General features: G+C 38.4%; 1 protein-coding gene across 10 annotated transcripts in view; it reads left to right on the forward strand.

The window, feature by feature from the left end:
* SCUBE1 (signal peptide, CUB domain and EGF like domain containing 1) overlaps window positions 1–19,206 on the forward strand; it is a 305,663-nt gene that overhangs the window by 256,495 nt on the left and 29,962 nt on the right. For 7 of the 10 annotated variants that reach the window (XM_048825384.2, XM_048825406.2, XM_048825416.2 and 4 more), the window contains 8 exons: window positions 2,811–2,930; window positions 4,644–4,736; window positions 7,191–7,307; window positions 9,892–10,050; window positions 11,568–11,771; window positions 12,855–13,016; window positions 16,880–17,047; window positions 17,963–18,124. In XM_048825384.2, the coding sequence (XP_048681341.1) occupies window positions 2,811–2,930; window positions 4,644–4,736; window positions 7,191–7,307; window positions 9,892–10,050; window positions 11,568–11,771; window positions 12,855–13,016; window positions 16,880–17,047; window positions 17,963–18,124 (1,185 nt within the window). The remainder of the gene's footprint in view (window positions 1–2,810; window positions 2,931–4,643; window positions 4,737–7,190; window positions 7,308–9,891; window positions 10,051–11,567; window positions 11,772–12,854; window positions 13,017–16,879; window positions 17,048–17,962; window positions 18,125–19,206) is intronic. The other 3 variants (XM_048825395.2, XM_048825427.2, XM_075121400.1) reach the window with 1 other exon arrangement.

Raw genomic sequence — 19,206 nt, forward strand, 5'->3', positions numbered from 1 at the left:
TTTCTGATGTATAGAAGAAAAGTGCTGTATAAAAGCTAAGTATTGTTACAGGAACTAGAGATGGAAAATTCTTTCTAGATCATCTAGATTGTCACCCTGCCACTGTACAAACTAGTCCTCAGAAGTGAGCCATAAACTAACAACAGGAATGATAATCTTTTGAGATCTAGTATATAATTACACCAATAATATATTATATTGTATTCCCCCTCATTGTATAGAAAAAAAATTGTTCCCACAATAAAAGGCTCTGTTAAGAGTATTTTCATAGTCATAAATTTTTCTTTATTCTTTGTAATACCTTGTTGGAAGACTAAAAATAAAACATTCTTCTTGACGGATGTTGTCCATCATTATTTGTTGGACAAAGATCTCTTCCCTATATTTCTAACAAGGATTACTATGAGCATAATCTTTCTGCTGATCTCCTTGTTTTTTACCAGCATAGTGTGGCGAAAACTATGTTATAAACTACTGTTACAACCTGAGAATATATGAGCATCAGGAGGCGGAGGATGAGATGATCTAATGATAGTGAATGCTAAGTAACTCATGAACATTCAAACTACAGAATCCTCTTTTGCTCAATAGTAACAGTTTGTATTCTATAATCTTCTCAGTCTGGAGATCTCAGTGTTTTACAAACTTTACTCAATTAAGCATCAAAACAGTCCTGTGAGGGAGATAAGTATGATTATTCCCTTATTCCAGATTCAGAAATCAAGAGAGGTTGAAGGGACTAACAAACATTTACAAAATAGATCAGTGAAGCCAGCAATATAATGCAGATATCTGGACTCTGTCCCAGAACCCTTGCTCTAACCTGTGGTCCCATTTTACTCAGCACAAGCCAGCCAAGATTGTTCAACTAATCCATTTTAATTGGTCTATTTTATCTGGGCCCTGCTTAGTTTTGAACCTGGCAGACTAGCACGGGTGAATCCCAGACTGGCATGGCTGTCATTCCATTGGGTTTTGATGCTGCAGTTCAAAACTCCCAGTCGCTGCTGTTATGTGGTGAACTTCTAGGCCCACAGTGCCAAAGCACACAAAGCAGTATAGTTGCGGTGTTGGAGACCAGCAGGAAGGAAAGCAGGGTTCAGCCAATGGGATCTTATAAAGCAAGAACCGTCGAATGAGGTATGTCAGGAAACTAATCAGGAGAAAGTGGCCTCAGAGACATAGGGCTACATTGATTGCAGCACGGGTTGATATACCTGTGCTAACTTTATTCTAGCTAGCAGGGTTAAAAATAATAGTGAAGATGCAGCAGCACGGGCTTCAGAGCTAGCTGTGCAATCCCACCAGGGATCCTGTGAGTACACACATTGCTAGCTTGCATCGGGGTTGGTGCTGCTGTATCTTCACTGCTATTTTTAGCCATGTCAGCATGGGTATTCCAACCCATGCCACAGTCATCACTCTGATGGCAGTGTACACATACCCATATATGTCCCCGCTGATTTTGTGTACATTTTAAGCAAGATTAGCCATACAAAAACTTGATGTAGTTTGAAAACCCACTTTACCCTTTAATATCTGCTTGAAGAAGGGCCTAACAACCCTTCAACTCCTTAGTTCAAACAAAATATAGGTTATAAAAGAGAGCAAAAGAAAAGTGTTTAGGTATCATAACGTTGGTGTGGATACTGATGACACCTAGTGGCTACAGATGAGAAATGCACATAACTGTAATTTACATTTATAATAATGATTTATGTTTAAAATAGTTCCTTCCATCTCAAGGGATTTCAATTTAAATCTTTTAATAGGGTCACTTAATCCATTACTGACATGCAGTCACTTCTGCGCTGAATCCCAGAAATTATTCAACAGCTCACAGTAAAATTGCATAACAGTTCAGGACGGGAAATGAGGAATACCTTATTCAAATTAAACTTTAATTAGCAGTTATTAAACTAAACACTACAGAAGACTCTGCCTTTCTCCTGTAAAGAAACTGGCGGGGTTGGGGGGGGGGATTTAGGTAGGAATTACAATTTATTGGCATGCTTCCAGAGCACAAGAGTTACACTTCTCTAAAAGCACGTGCCAGGGGTACTTATACTGATACGAAGTGGTCAGAACTTCTATTTGGGTGACATCTGAAATATGTCCCGTTCTGTAGCACAGTGTCTCTTCAAAGCATTGTGCTGGGGCATTGGTTCAGGGGGAAGCTTGACTCACCCCTAGTACTTCCTGAAACATCTCAGCCCTCTTGGAGGTTTTCTGTTCCAAGATGAAGAAGTTGAGGGCTGGAATTAAAAAGAAAGAGGTGCTGGGAGCATAGTCAGTGAGAGCTGGAGATGGGAAATGGGAAACATTACTCTGTCAAGAATTTCAATAAAAAAGTTTTAGTGAGAGTGACTCCCCTGTTTGTTGTTGCAGTGGGAGCCATGGTACACCATGAATAGGGTAATATTACTGAAAGAAAGGCAAGGGATCTCATATGAATACTATTACCCACCCACTTCTGTGACTAGATTTTGCACTGAATTGCTCTAATAACGAGCAGTGCACCCGAGCTTCAAAATCTAGATCTGGATTTGGAGCATTCCAGTATTGGGGGATTTTCTGATGCAGAGTTTGGGCTCAGCTTATTATAAAGATATGAGCCAGGCGCAAACTTTAAGTCCAGATCCAAGTTCAGATACCAGATATTCTCCCCCCAGCATACACAAAGCTTCGGGATGCTTGGACATGGATGAGTGCTCATGCCTCTCTCTGCTAGTAATATGATGGTTTGCTGTGGCCAGGGAGCAGCCTATTAAGGCTGTCAGGCTGATATTTTTTTATTTCTTCTTCCTCAGAGATGGTGAAATGCCTCCCAAATGCCAAACCAGCTCCTAAGGCTCAACTCATCTGTAGTAAATCAGGAGGAATAGAAAGCTGCTTTTTGTCATGCCCTTCCAAGACACTTTTTGTTCCAGGTTGGTACAATGTCGCATTTTCATATCTACTTCTGCACATAAGGAGACCTTGTTTTCTTTTTTCTTTTATTGTATTCATAACGCTTTCATTAAGTTTTTACTGTGAACAAATACAAGGGGGAAAATATTACTTGCCGATTAAAGTACATGTGCAAATGTTCATTGAAGACTGTTACAGCCCGTTCTAAGGGCCTGATCCTGTGACTTGCTAAGCACCCCCAATTCTCATTGCAGGATTGAGCCCTACTTAATTAAATATAGGTGACATTTGAAAAACCACTAAAAGAAGTACTAAAATATAGTGAAAGGCTGTGAAGGACTAATGCATTATCTCGGATACAATGCTAACGAGAAACTTGGCTAAATTAAAGTATCAATTCAGCAAATTCCGGAAACTTGAACAAACGAAATCATTAATTTCAGCAAATTCTAGCCAGCTCTTCACAAGAGCAGTAGAGCCACCTCAGCCTTCCCCAGATATCTGCTTAGAAAGAGGGACTGTACCTTATATCCTTCAAGTCAGCCTAGTTGGGTAGTTGGACAAGGATGGGCAGTGAATTCCAAAGAAGCAGGGCCCTCATGCACACACGCTGCCAGCAGCCCAACAGTGGCAATATGTCATGGAGAGAAAGGAGGTCTCAGGCAAGTTCCTGGCTAATTAGGGTATTGTAGGTCATAATGAACAACTTAAACTCCAGGGCCAAACAGCAAAGAATTTCATTGCTCACACAGGGACTTGGCAGAGCAATGGGATAGCTGAACAGAGCACTTACCTCACCTTAACTTTATCCTGAGACACATACAACAAATGGACATTCTCTATCAGATCTAGTTTTGTGGCAGAAGGCTTCCTACACTTGAGACTGAAAATAAACTGCATGGCAACAAACCCATCCTTAACTGTGTTATTTGCTACATCAACTATGAGGCTAGAATCAACTGTTACAAAACTAGTCTGGCTGCATCTCAATTATACATGCACGACCAGTTACCTCATCTTTTTTGCCTATATTTTGCTGTATCACTTACTACAGATTCCGGTTCGCTACATAGGTTTTTTTTTAATTTAATATTAACTATTCCTATATCTTCTCTCTCCCCTTCAAAGATTTATATACAATATGGTCCTTTTGTATTTGCTTTTGGTACTATTAAATGCTGTGCAGAGATTCTAGTTTTATTATCAGTCTAGCAGAGATAGGTGAAACTCTTTACCTAATTTGTGCACACAAATGCACAGTTTTGACCATGCAGTGAATAAGCCCTATTTATGGCCCTACGTGTTTTATATTTTTCTTTTAAAAGTTCCATCAAAATGCTGAAATTAAAATTACTCAGTAAAGCATGTAATGTATTTATGAATTAAGTGAGATTATCAAAGCCCAGTGACTGTGAGGTAAAAATGCAATAAAGTATTTGCTGATCATTGCCCTTAAATGATTCATGGTTAGCATCCCCCCTTGTGTATAAGATGTGGAATTCTAGTGATAGAAGAACATAAAGTTTGTAGTCAACAATAGGAAACAGGTAGACTTTGGCAAACCCAAGTCCATTCAACCCTTTCAAATGTTAATCAGACACACAAAGTAGATAATTGATGTGATTATTCAAAAATTGTGTGTTAGTGCTGATTAGTGAAGAGTGAGGGGAATGTGTCAGAAAGGATTTTTTGCATATGCCTCACTTTGCATCCACCTTTTCATTTCTGTTCAGATTCAGAGAATAGTTACACACTGAGCTGTGGAGTTCCAGTACAGCAAGGCAAAGCCCAGCAGAAACGCAACACAACACTTCCCAGTTGTGCAGGTATGTACCACACAATTCATGTGTGCGCACATGTAGTTCTAATAAATCTAGATATTGATAGATACATAACTATAAATAACATCCAAAAAAGTATTTTAAAAGAATGTTAGGGTTGAAAGTTGAGCACTCAAAAGTTAGGAAATGCCAGAATTAAGGTTGTTTGTGCAAGCCCTTAGGCCCCCTTATGAATATGCATTAGGATTCCCATCTTTAGCTACGTGATCACATACTATTGTTTCTAGTGATCCTGGGCAGGAATATGTTCAGTCAGTTGGGGGGGTATGGCACATGCACAGTCCAGTTAACATATAGGAGTTTTGAGGGGCTGGACCATGTTCATGAGGATGGAATTTTTGAGAATGTAGCTGCCAAATTCTAACAGGTCTCTAACTGAGCATGTGCAAACTGCATTTTGTAAGGTGGCCAAATTTGGGCAAATTTTCACAAGGGCAATAAAAGGCACACTCTTGGCACCAGGGTGTACCCCCACCCTCGCACTAAATTTTAAATCCTAGCTCCAGAGCATGGAGGTGCCAGAGCTTCTCAACAAAATGGCTGTAAAAATTTGTTTAACATGGGCAAATATATTTTTCCCTAATCTTGTTCTCCAAAATGGCTGAACTATTTTTGCTAAAACTTTTCAAAATAAGCCAGTCTGAGGCAGACATCCCACATAGAAAATTTCAGCCCCAGTGGTTAAAGTTCAGCTAAGTTATAAGCAATTGAAAACAGGATGTTAGCATGGGAAGCATCGGACAACTAACTATAAGCATCTGCTGATGTTAAGTTTTCAAGATGCTAGATATTTCACTGCTTATTTTCCTTGAATGGAGACTTGATTAATCTTCTGGTTGTATTTTCCAGTTTTATAAATAAAGATTTTATGTATACAGAATGTATATTGGGAGGTGTGGGGGTATGAGCTTAGTTGATGTAGGATGTGGATAAGCAGAGCAATAAAACTGAGCTGCCTGTCAGAGGGGAGGTGGATAAGCCTGATAGCCCTTTAAAATGTAAATTGGACATTTAAAGTAGATAACGAATAGGTTGCACAAGGGATGCTACAGGAAAAGCGGGTGGCGCACTGCTGAGCATGAGTGAGACTTAGCGTGGGTTCGAAGTGTGTTGTCTGTTAGTGCTCTCATCAGAAGAAGTCTGTGCTGACTGGGAAGGAGAGAGACTGGGTCTAGGTTTTTCAGCTACAATTATATGGTTCAAAGGGAGTTATCGTTGCTAGAAAGGCAAGGAACTGTTACATTTTCCAGTCATTCTGAGTTGTGTAGCAACGTTTGCAGAGTCCTGCAAATTTAACATCAGCAGCTGCTACTGCAAGATATGTTTTGAGTGTAAGAGGGAGAATAGAGCTTGCGAGCCACAGACTTCAGTAAAGTACTTAAAGGCAAAAAGAAAAGGAGCACTTGTGGCACCTTAGAGACCAACAAATTTATTTGAGCTCACTTCATCGGATGCATGCAGTGGAAAATACAGTGGGGAGATTTATATACGCTTTGTCATTACACAAAGTAAAACTATTTCCCCATGTTTATCTCCCCCCCACACACACACACACACACTGTTCCTCACACGTTCTTGTCAACTCTGGAAATGGCCCACCTTGATTATCACGACAAAAGGTCCCCCCCCCCCTCCGCCCGCTCTCCTGCTGGTAATAGCTCACCTTACCCGATCACTCTTGTTACAGTGTGTAATGTAACACCCATTGTTTCATGTTCTCTGCCGTATATAAATCTCCCCACTGTATTTTCCACTGCATGCATCCGATGAAGTGAGCTGTAGCTCACGAAAGCTTATGCTCAAATAAATGGGTTAGTCTCTAAAGTGCCACAAGTACTCCTTTTCTTTTTGCGGATACAGACTAATGCAGCTGCTACTCTGAAACCTACTTAAAGGCAGTTCTTTTTGCCATATAGGCAAGGGATAGTTTTAAACTGCCAACAGTGTAACTCCTTTTAATTAATTTTACATTAGCGTAAATGAGATTGGAATCAAATCCTCAGTAATTTGGGGAGTCAGGAGTTGAGTTAGAAAAATTACAGCAATTGGTTTTATTCTGAGTAAGAAATTAATTCAGCCAAACACCACCAAGACTGCACAGGTAAGCTTGCAAGGAAGAATGCCAGTTCAGTTAGTTTCTTCAGATCTCTGCCCACTCGCTGAATATCAGGGTATAATCACACTCACTGAACAAACTCTCATTGGCTGATGAGACTCTGTGAGCCTGAGACTATTCTTATCTGTTTGTGGGAAAAGTAGCTTTATGGAAACAAATGCAAGAGTCACATATAGAATGTACACAAGGTAAATAAAGAGTTATAGATTCGAGTCCTGTCTCTCCTTTATGTTGCAAGAAGACTACAGCTTCATTTCAAAAATAGGTGCCAGGGCCCTTTAAGACTACATTAGGAATTATAACTTTTAATTTTATTTCAACAGATTCATTAGCCCCACCAATCAAGCAGAAAGCTCGCTTTAAAATTAAAGATGCAAAGTGCCATTTACGGCCTCGCAGCAAAGAAAAGATTAAAGACGTTGGCAAGCAAGCTGTTATAGGTATGTCATTTCTCATAACACATAAGCAGAGAGTCACCAATGGTTCTTTTAGTTTGTTTTAATAACTTGTGATTATTGTGCAGATGGAGAAAGTTATGGTTTACAGATTTGGACCTTAGTTAGGTTCAGACCAGGATTCAGATTCAAACTGAATTGGGCTAGGTTTTAGATTTGACAGTGCTGAAAACTTCATTGTTTTTGCCAGGTATTGGCCCCAAATGGCAGAAATCTCATGAATTCAGGTGGTCTTGCTAAGTTTCTAGCATCGTCAGTGATAGAATTCCCATGAGATGGGTAGCTACTGGCCAAGGGGAAGTGGAATTACACCATGTCAGCTAAATTTGTTTTTCTTTCCTAGAATTAGATTTCTAAAAGAAAATTTATGATAGCAAGACATATTATTATTACTAATTTAATTTTATTATGCTAGGATTGGGGTCTCATGGTGCTGGGGGCTGTACCTAAACACTAGAGACAGCAGCTGCACAGGAAATCTTATAATATAAATCTAATATACCATGCAGTCTTCAGTTTGCTTCCCTTATACTGGAACGTTAGGCTATCGTGTTACAAAAAGAATCAAGAAAGTGGAGAGAGTTAAACATAATTTCTAATTTTGGCAAAATCAGAAATGAAGTCCAAGCATTTGATTTTTACAAATCTTGATATGAGTATAAATATTTTCATGAATTCTTTAATTAAAGTTTTTCTTTCTTATAATTTAAACATTCCCATGTAGTAACTGCAATCTCAGTAGAGTGGGATTGTTATCTGATTGTGAGTATAGGATCAAGAAAGAGAAGCTGACTAAATACAAAAGTGAGATTGACCATTCTAGACTGAGTGCCCAAACAGAGTGAAGGACAAAAAGTAAATAAACAACATAAATAGTGAAATGGCAAGTAGATTGTGAGAACTGTTTGTTTCCACTTTAATAATCTAGGCTGTTAATAGGAACACAGAAAAGGTTCATCCTGAGCATCTCTTTCAAAGCTGAACAGAAAAGAGAGGTTTTAAGTGAAAAAAATCTAACCATTTTTAATTACATATACCAAGGCATAGCTTTGAGATGTCAAGTGAAGTCAAAACAGGCATTTGCCTTGCACAAACTAGATAGCCTTTCACTCCTATCAATTGAGGTCCTAGTCTGGAATGCTTTTGCAACTGATAGACCTGGGACTTTACCTGCACATCAATTACAGGCTTCTGGTTTGAGTTTTTTGTAGATTTCCCTGAGTAGATTATGGCAAATTATTTTTAAAGATATGTTAGGGTTTTTTCTTTTCTTTTTTCCTTGTAGTGTCACTGCAGGGCAGAGTTAAGGTTGTTTGGGTGCCCTAATTGTGTATTTCCATACCGTACAGTTAAATTTAAAAGAAGTCCAAATATGTTAATTCTGAATTTCCTGGGTTTACAATGCTTAGTTTTGGTATAATTGCAACATCCCAGGAATGTATTTTACTCTAAATTACTGATATGTACTCTCAATCTTAATTCCCTTTTAACATAGATTTGTCTGGGAATTTCCTTATTTAAAAAAAAATCATACATGAACACTAAATAAAAACAATAGAATAATATAATAGGATTTGAAGATTATTTTTCATTTAATTTAATAATTTATGTTAACCTACAATGTAAATATTCTCCTCTCTCTAATTTTCAAAGCACCAGTAATTATTCTATTGCTTAAAATGCTATTTTGTCATGATGGTTGTTTTCTTTCTATAATGTTTGGCTATCAAAACCACTTTGAAAGTCACAGAAATTCTTTTTCAGCCCATATTGTAAGTGTATTTTCTTGGCTGTATTTGCTTTATACTTTGCTAGCTATTTGCCTTGTATCTCTAATTTCGTCTGACTTGAATTAATGCTACCAATTGTATGATTACACAATAAGATTACATAATATAATACCATACCCAAAATGAAATACTTTTGGTGGCTTTGGTGTTGTGGAGTCGTGCACTACAGCACTGGAAAGGCTACTGTGACACTGACGCCTTGTCTACACTACTGCGGTAAATCGATCTAAGCTATGCTACTTCAGTTACGTGAATAACATAACGTATGGTTATCACAATATAAATGTTGCCAAGTGGCTAGAACAGAATCACAATGTTGCCGAGTGGCTAGAACACAAGTGGGAAGCCATACTTCTAAATTTGGTCTTTGCTCTGCCTCTCTCTTGTAATGTGACATTATGCAAGTGAACACTCTGACTTAATTTAATCATCAATAAACTAAGCATAACAACATTGACTTTTAACTAATGTTTGAAAAGAGCTTCCATAGCCTTAGACAGAGTATGTGGAAAATATTTATTATCATTATTAAAGACACAAACAGTATCAACACACAGCTAAGCATTGCCATTCTATCGTCTGTGCTGTATGGGCTTCTTTTCCTGCCCTCACTTACACAAAGCAAAAATTACACAAATAAGGGTATGTCTAACAATGCATGTGGATGTTATTAATGCTCTGGCAGATTTTGTGTTAACCCAGCTGAAATATCACACACCAGCTTTCACTTGCTACCTTGCTACTTGATTTCTCTTCCATGTCACTTCTGTTATGCAAAGGAGGTCAATTCCCTTGTACAGACAACTGCCAGGTGACCTTTGTGAACCTCAAGTGTGATTCCTCCAAGAAAAAGCGTCGGGGCCGCAAGTCACCATCGAAAGAAGTGTCCCATATCACTGCCGAATTTGAAGTGGAGATGAAATCTGAAGAAGTCTCAGGTGTGTGGAATATCTTTTCTGGTGTTCTGTGGGGAAATTGTATAGCAGTGCCTCACTGTGATCAGCAGTTGCCAGTATTTCTCTGCTGCTGTTTCACCAGGCCTGTCTACAAAGCACATTACCCAAACCATAATGGAACAGCACATCCCCACTTAGAACTTCCATTGACTTCAGTGGAAGTTCTGCTGTCAGGATGACTAGAATGCAGTATGAAATTCAGCTAATAGCTGCAGATGGGCCCAAAGATTGGATCTGGAGCCAAACTTCTACAAAGTTCAGCGGTATTTAGATCCTCGTATTTGATTTGGATTCATCTCTACTAATGAGAGATACATTCATTGATACAGTATTGGCTCATTGCTGCTTCCTTTTAGGAGATGTCTCACACCATCGGCTACAAAGACATCTCCTAGAATATAGATTGCTGAACTCCAGTCTGAAAATCAAACATGTTTTATCATGCATTTCAACATACCTACATTGTGCCAGCCATGTGGAGAAGATTCAGGATGGGGAGAATTGTTTAGGGCTCTCCAGGGTCTAACATCTGGGAGTGGATGTGTCATTACACAAAGTAAAACTATTTCCCCATGTTTATTTCTCCCCCTACTGTTCCTCACACGTTCTTGTCAACTGCTGGAAATGGCCCACCTTGATTATCTTGACAAAAGGTTTTTTCCTCCCCGCTCTCCTGCTGGTAATAGCTCACCTTACCTGATCACTCTTGTTACAGTGTGTAATGTAACACCCATTGTTTCATGTTCTCTGCCGTATATAAATCTCCCCACTGTGTTTTCCACTGCATGCTTCTGATGAAGTGAGCTGTAGCTCACGAAAGCTTATGCTCAAATAAATTTGTTAGTCTCTAAGGTGCCACAAGTACTCCTTTTCATCATGATATAAAATCAAATAGAAATTTGTGCTATCATAAATATTTCAATATTCCAGAGTGTTATTAAACTATGGATTAACATTTCCAAATAGAGTTATGGAGAACCCACTATCTGAGTCTTTTAGAACTGAACTGGATAAAACCCTTGGAAATACACTGTGGAGGACAATTACTAATACCTCCAGGAATCCACGTAGCAATAGTCACTGCCATAACCCATAACAGTGCAGGGTATGCGCACTTGATGCCAGCTTAGCTCTGCCAGTTGATGTGATGTGTTTACTATATCCCTGTCTATAGAAAGTCAATAGAACCAAATTTGAAGCTTTTTATGCTAGGATTGAGGCAAGATCAGAGCTCCATGTGCAGTTATGGATCGGGAAGTTTAGTTTGCCAGAGCACAGAGTGCTTGACTGTCCCTTCCAGATGGCCTAAAGCTAACTCAGCCAGTTAGCCAGTTGATGCTAGCATTTAAAGAAAGAAATACAACTTTTTTGCGACTTGCTGTATAAAGAGAAGTGGACCAAGTACCAGAGAATTTTGCTGGTTGAGAATTTTTTACTAAGCAACTCTGCTTAAACATGAATCTCAGTTGCTTCTAGTTTTCTTCTTATTTCCCACCTAGACACCTGTAACCTTGACTGTGTGCGGAAAAGGATGGAGCAGAAGCTGCAAACTGCAATCAAAACATTGAGAAAATCTATTAACAAACAGCAATTTTACATTCAGTTTTCTGGGACAGAGTACGAAGTGGCTCATAAGCCAGCTAAGGCTACTGAAGGACATGAAGCATGCAGTACAGGGCAAGTGCTGCAGGATGGAAAATGTGGTAAGTCCCAGAAAAATTGGAATTCTATTTGACCAACAGCACCCAAAAATAAAAACCCCTTAAAATTAACTGGTCAACAGTAAGCCATATAGTAAATTTGTTAGATACTTAGATAATCTAGAGAAACCAAAAACAGGTTCCCCTGGTCTAATTCTATGTGGAACAAGGATAGTCTGGCTTATCTGTTTTCCAAGTTGCCAGACTTTAGCCAGATGCTGGTGCTAACCCTTTTACTCTAGTTCTTGGCACTATGTTCCTAATTCACCAATAATACAACTTTTTTTCCTGCTAACCACACCACTATAGTTACTTTGGGTCAAATTTTCAAAACCCAACTATACATTTTTCAGTTAACTTTTACACAGCCAGTTGTTTACATTCAAAAAGAATAGAATTTGCAAATGTGGATTTGACAGATGTCTGATTACCTGGTTCACACACACACATACTACAATTTAGAGGCTGGGTTGAAAATTTTAGCTATTCTAGTCTAACAACCCCTTAAGCTTTACCCCATAAACCTAATGCTATAAAATGTTTAAGGAAATATCCTTTTTCAGTAGGAAAATGTGGATTAATGTATGTGTTTAGAATGGTTGCCAGTTAAACCATGTCACTGTCAGGAAGTATAAAATATGAGATGGGATGCATTGCCTTTGGAGAAATCCTTAACATCGTTATGTCAACTGATCATGTCCTCAGACTGTAGATCTTGTGTCTACAACTCCCATAAAATCACCATTTACATGTATCTACTATGAATGAAAAATTCACTTATTTCTCCATCCATTATGAAAGAGCATTTTGCTGTAAATACAACATATTTTTTTAAAACTGAGTTAACTCTTTTGGAAGCATATGTCTGATAAATGTTCAAATGCAGTAAAATATCATTTAATGGTTTAAACAATACAGGATGAATCTTTTCAGCTGTTGTAAATTGACCTAGTTCCATTGATTGACCTAGTTCCATTGGCCCAAAATCTGCAAAGTGTCATTGGTAATCGTGGGGTGAATCGAAGAAGGCAAAGCTACATTATCAAAATGAAGGTCCTTAAGTAGATTCTGCTTTTCTTTCCTCAGTTACCTGCAGCATGGGAACCTATTACAGTGGAGAACATAATCAGTGCCTTCCTTGCTCACCAGGAACATACCAAGACACAGAAGGTCAACTTTCTTGTGAACCTTGCCCAAGTAACGACGGACAGGGAATAGCAGGCGCACGGAATGTGTCAGAGTGTGGAGGCGAGTTTACTTTGATTATAAAAGGAGTAGGTGTGATCCAATAACAAGCAAAGTGTGGAGGCTAAAAGTGGGGAAAGCCTTCCACAATTCTGCCTTGGAAAGCTAACAGAAAAGAACTCGATACACTTACACGTAATACCAAAAAATCTTTCAGTTTGTTCCAGTTGTTCACACATGAGCATTGCTATCAAGTAGAAGTGAGCTGGAGCTGCATTTTGGGAGTAGTAGGCAAATGAGCAGACCAAGCAGAGCACTTTGCTTCTGGCCAGGCATGCAACTCTGGAGATACCTTCCCTTCTCAGGGCCCATTGACATGGTACATTATGAGCCAAAGGGATAGGTTACATTGGGCTGAGATAAGTACACAGCATGATAATACTGATGAAATCCTTTGGGGGGTGAAGTCTGAGTCTATGGCTCCTCTGTGTCATCAGCAGCAGTCATACCCCAGAGAAAGACACATTGCAGTGATCTGTGCACTGCACTCAGCATGAAAAAATAATGAGTTCTAATCCTGTTTGTTCTTCTCTCTGATCTCTGGCATGTAACAACATCCATCGCTGAAATTCCCCCATCTGTAAAACTGGGAGTGATAACATTCACCTCTTTCAAATGATGTTGAGAAGTTTAATTGGCTAAAGTTTGTAAAGAGCTTTAAATATTATACTGTTTTCAAAGACAAATGTAAACCATTTTCTCTACTTTATTTCGTTATGGATGAGCACAATGTACATAAGAACGGCCATAGTGGGTCAGATAAAAGGTCCATCTAGCCCACTACCTATCTTTCGACAGTGACCAATGCCAAGTGCCCCAGGAGGAATGAAGAGAACAGGTAACCATCAAGCAATACATCTCCTGTCTCCCATTCTCAGCTTCTGGCAAACAGAGGCTAGGGACATGATCCCTCCCCATGCTGGTTTATAGCCATTGACGGGCCTATCCTCCGTGAACTTTAGCTCTTTTTTGAACCCTATTATAATCTTGGCCTTCACAAGATTCTGGTAAGGAGTTCCACAGGTTGGCTGATTGTAAAAGTCAGGTTCCCCATTCTTTACCCGTCTCTCCTCTCTCTAGAAGTGACCAGAGAGTCCCATCAAAAACTTTGTCAGAATCAATACATGTCCAAGAAATAGTTTGTCTTTGATGAAACAGCATATTTCAATGAAACCATGTTTCTCTGAAAATGTACTGGCCAGCTCTAATCAATGGTACTTTTGTACATGGCTTCAACAGCATTACTGTAGTAACTCATTAGCATGAGCTAAAATCCCCAACTCCCAGTCTTTACAATATAGGCATAAAAAGTATGCTAGAAGTTTGGGGTGAATATTGTACCATAAAGCTATGTTAAAGTTGCAAGAAAGCAAGTGATTCTGAAGTTAAATTACAGCGCAGTTCACATAAATGTAATCCATTCTATTTAATGAGAAAATCTATTTAAGTGGGGCATTTCCCAGAGAACTAATTTTAGCCTTATTTAAACACCAATGCCTACTGCTTAACAAAGATGGTAATTCCATGTGATTTGGAGGTGTGCTGGTGGTCGATTATTATGACAGATTTAATGATATGGCTACTTTACTGGCAATTTCAGCAAAGAAGCCAAGGACTGAATAGGCATGGAGACAGAATAGCTCTTTCACGCCTATAGATCATGTCTCCAGATCAGGTCTGAGACACAGTATTAGTGGCTGTGTCAAAAAGCAGGCACTGCTGGTATTCAGAATGTACCTCTGCTGTGTCTAAAAGGAAGACTCCTGGGCTGTCACTCCATCATGTTTCACAAGTACTGAATTTTCACACTAAGGGCCAGATCCTCTTCTCATTAAATCCAATGGACCTATACCAATTTACATCAGCAGAGGATCTAGCCCCAAAATCATAAAAAGCAAAGCAAAATTGTCATCAAGCTATCAGTATCACAACGTTTCTCAGAAATTGATGGCACAATAATCCTCTTGTACAATTGCATTTCAGCCAGGGGTTGAGGGGGGGACACTCTAAGAGTGAAATCCTGGTCCCATTGAAGTCAATGGGAGTATCTCACTAACCTCTTAGAATTCTTTGAACGTGTCAGTAAAGTAGTGCATATAGGAAAGAAGATATTAATATAATTTATTTACCCTTCCAATAGACTGTTGTAAGGGCCTGCACAAGAGGTTACTGAAGAAGTCAAGTATTCATAAAGTGAGACACAAAATATTGTCCTGGATCAAAAGATGGCTGGGAGAAAAGACTAGGATTAAAAGATCAATTTTCATCATGGGGATTTGCAAAAAGAAAAGGAGTACTAGTGGCACCTTAGAGACTAACCAATTTATCTGAGCATAAGCTGAGCTGTAGCTCACGAAAGCTTATGCTCAAATAAATTGGTTAGTCTCTAAGGTGCCACTAGTACTCCTTTTCTTTTTGCGAATACAGACTAACACGGCTGCTACTCTGAAACCCATCATGGGGATTGGTTCCTCAAGGTTCTGCTCTAGCTCCTGTGTTTAATATATCTATTAATGATCTGAAGTAGCAAAATTTGCAGATAACATTAAATTATTAAGGTTAGCCAGGACTGGAGAGGAATGTGAGGAACTAGAGAGACCTGAACATGGTAGATGAATGATCAATTCAATGTCAAATGAAATTCAGTGTCAATAAATGCAAAGTAACGCACCCTGGAGGAAAAATTGAAACTACTCATACACCTTACATGTACACATCATGATAGCTCATTGAAGACTTTATTCAATCTTCAGTTGTGATCAAAAAAGCAAACAAGATGATAGCTTGCAGAAGGTACGGGATGCTGAAGAATATTGTAATTTATATAAATCAATGGCTCAACTTTAATACTGTCTGTAGTATTGGTCACTGCATCTCAAAAAGGATGTTGCTGAAGGAGAAGGGCAACAACAATGATTAAGAGCATGGGGAAACTTTCATATGAAGAGAGATTGCAAAGACTGGGATTTTTTACCTTAGAAAGAAGCCAAATATGAGGGACATGATAAAATGTATGTAAAATAATGAGTGATATAGGAAGATATAGGTAGATGAGGAACTTCTGTTCTCTCTGTATCATAACATGAGTACAAGAGGACATTCAACAAAATTAAAAGATGGAGAATTCTAAATTAGTAAAACAAAATACTTTCTCATACAACATGTCATTAAACTGTATTCCCCAGGAAATCATTGGGGCCAAGAATGTAACAAGGTTAAAAAAGGGACTGGACATTTATATGGGTATCAAGAATATCCAGAATTGTTATAAACAAACTTTGTGAAAGGGATGTTAAACTTCATGCTTCAGGGCTTTAGCCAAATGCTAACTATTAGAGATCAGAATGAGATCTAATGTGGGGTGCAGATTAGCTCACTTATGCCTAATGTGGGGTTTCTTACACCTTCCTTCGAAGCATCATGGTGCTGCCACTGTCAGAGATAGGATGCTGGTCTAGATGGACGTCCGGTCTGATCCAATCTGGCAAGTCCCATGTTACTATTTGCCTCTGTTTCCCTATCTATCAAATGGAGATAAGAATTCTGGCCTACCTCACAGAGGTATTGTGAGGGTTAATTAATTTTTATAAAGCACTGTGAAATTCTAAGATGAAAGGTGCTTTAACAGTGCAAAATACTGTTATAATGATACCTTAATGGAGTTATAGACCAAACAGAAATGCTGATAAACAAAGAGTCTGCATAGAAACTGGCATTGTTTTGAGGAAATTGATTTTATATAATTGGTAGGATTAGTGTTATATTTTTAAAGTTTTAGGAAGCATTGCTAAATAATGCTGATTTTTTTTTATATTGTGCACACAGAGGTAGGCTTAATAATCTAATTGACCATGTTCAATTTCTAGGGCAGTGTTCTCCTGGGTATTTTTCTTCAGATGGCTTTAAACCTTGTAGAGTGTGCTCTCTTGGTACATATCAGCCTGAGCCAGGCAGGACCCTTTGCTTTCCATGTGGCGGTGGACTGGTGACAAAATATGAAGGTGCTGTTTCATTTCAGGACTGTGAAACAAAAGGTAAATTTCAGAGCTTTTCCCATTTTGTAAAATATATTGCTTAGTAATTTCTCTACTATTTCTCCTTTCACTTCAAAGTTTTAATTGCTGAAGAACTTGAAGACTTTCAGAAAAAGACAGCTCTGTGTGATTGAGTTAAACGGTCAGGAAATCTACAAACCAGAAATGATCTGCTGACATTGCTGAGTCCTCAGCAGTTAACATAGTATTTTTTGGAATGCATGACATGCACATTCAGGGCCAGATCCTCAGCTAGTGCAAATCAGCCTAGCTGCATTGATTTCCATGGAGCTAGACTGATTTTTTTATCAGATGAGGATCTGACCCTCAAGGGTTACTTATTTTATTTTTATTTAAAGAATTTGAAAAACTATGCATGATACAGAAGATATGAGATTGAACACTGAGTATGAAAATGACAGAGAGAAATGATATATATACAACATGTACATGTTTGCAAACTTCCATGTAAATGGCACAATGGTGAGGCAGGAGTTTGTCTGACTATATACCTATATGCTTGCTCAATTGTATACTGTGGCACTGTCTAACATCTGGTAATCAAAACCTCTCATCTGCAATTCCAGAAGGCATTTTTGTTGTTGCTGCAGACAGCTATTGTCAACCTGTTTGTTATAAACTCAGGTATAAACAACCAATTTGTAAATCACTGTGTTTAAAGGCAATAAATGTAGCATATTTGATTTGATTAGTAAGAATTTAGCTTTAGTTCTTGGAACGCAATTCCAATCAAAGGTCCATTGTAAATGAAAAATGCATTAAACTCTTTCTGTTTAACTGTCTGATAAATACTTTGGAGTATGGAAATTACAGAGTATGTAAAGAGAGGAGGGAAGATGCCACTGCAGTTAAAATTGTTACTTGCTAAAAACAATGTACCTTCCTACTGTACAGTTCATTGTTCTCCTGGCCACTACTACAATTCCACAACACACAGATGTATCAGATGTCCTGTTGGAACCTACCAGCCTGAATTTGGTCAGAATTACTGCATTAGCTGCCCTGGGAATACAAGTACAGATTTTGATGGCTCAACTAATGTTACACACTGTAAAAGTAAGTTCCTCATATTTTCCTGTATGTTAGGGATGTGGTTGAACGAAAACTCTGGATCTGAATAACCCAGACTTTGGATGTTCAGAATCTAGAGCTAGACCAGAATTTTGCAGCTTAACATTAGCAAATAATTCTACTCACCACTAGAACTGATGCTGAATATTTCCAGTGGTAGAAAACAACATCAAAATGCTGAAAACACAACCTGGAAAAGAAGCACTGGATGTATATAAAATATCTTTGTATCAGTTTAATTTGAAATGGTACAGATTACAATTTAACAACATAGAGTTTGCATAAACTTTCCAGATCATGCAAGTTTTGCAGTGACTCATCCTGTGAGTCTCTGTAGAGCTAAAATAATTGAAAATTAAGTTACTATCATTAATAGTTAGATAGTCACTCATTCATGAACTCATGTCACTGGTTGCATGTTGCAAGTGCCAGATAATCTTTGTCTACAGTGAAATCTGCACTGAGAATCTCCTACCATAGACAACCGCGTATCTTAAATTACCACTTTAAAGTATCCCCAAGGAGTCCACTACAATTTTATTTGACCTTTAGTTAAAGACAGTTTCTTCTAGGCAACCAGATTTTGCTACTCCCTAATGTGTTCATTTAAGATTACATATGTCTTCTAAACCAGTGGTTCTCAACCAGAAGAACACTTACCCCTGAGGGTACATCAAGTCATCTAGATATTTGCCTAGTTTTGCAATGGGCAACTTAAAAAGCACTAGCGAAGTCAGTACAAACTAAAATTTCATATCAACAATGACTTGTTTATCCTGCTCTATACACTGAAATGTAAGTACAATATTTATATTCCAATTGATTTATTTTATAATTATGTGGTGAAAATGAGAAAGTCAGCAAGTTTTCAGCGGTAGTATGCTGTGACACTTTTGTATTTTTGTCTGATTTTGTAAGCAAATGGTTTTTAAGTGAGGTGAAACTTAGGGTGCACAAGACAAATCAGACTTCTGAAAGGGGTACAGTAGTCTGGAAAGGTTGAGAGGCGCTGTTCTAAATTAAGCATTAGTTTATATGTTTATCATAAGCTTTCACTCTGATTATAT

This window comes from Caretta caretta, chromosome 1, assembly GCF_965140235.1.
Source record: "Caretta caretta isolate rCarCar2 chromosome 1, rCarCar1.hap1, whole genome shotgun sequence".
Classification (NCBI taxonomy): domain Eukaryota; kingdom Metazoa; phylum Chordata; order Testudines; family Cheloniidae; genus Caretta; species Caretta caretta.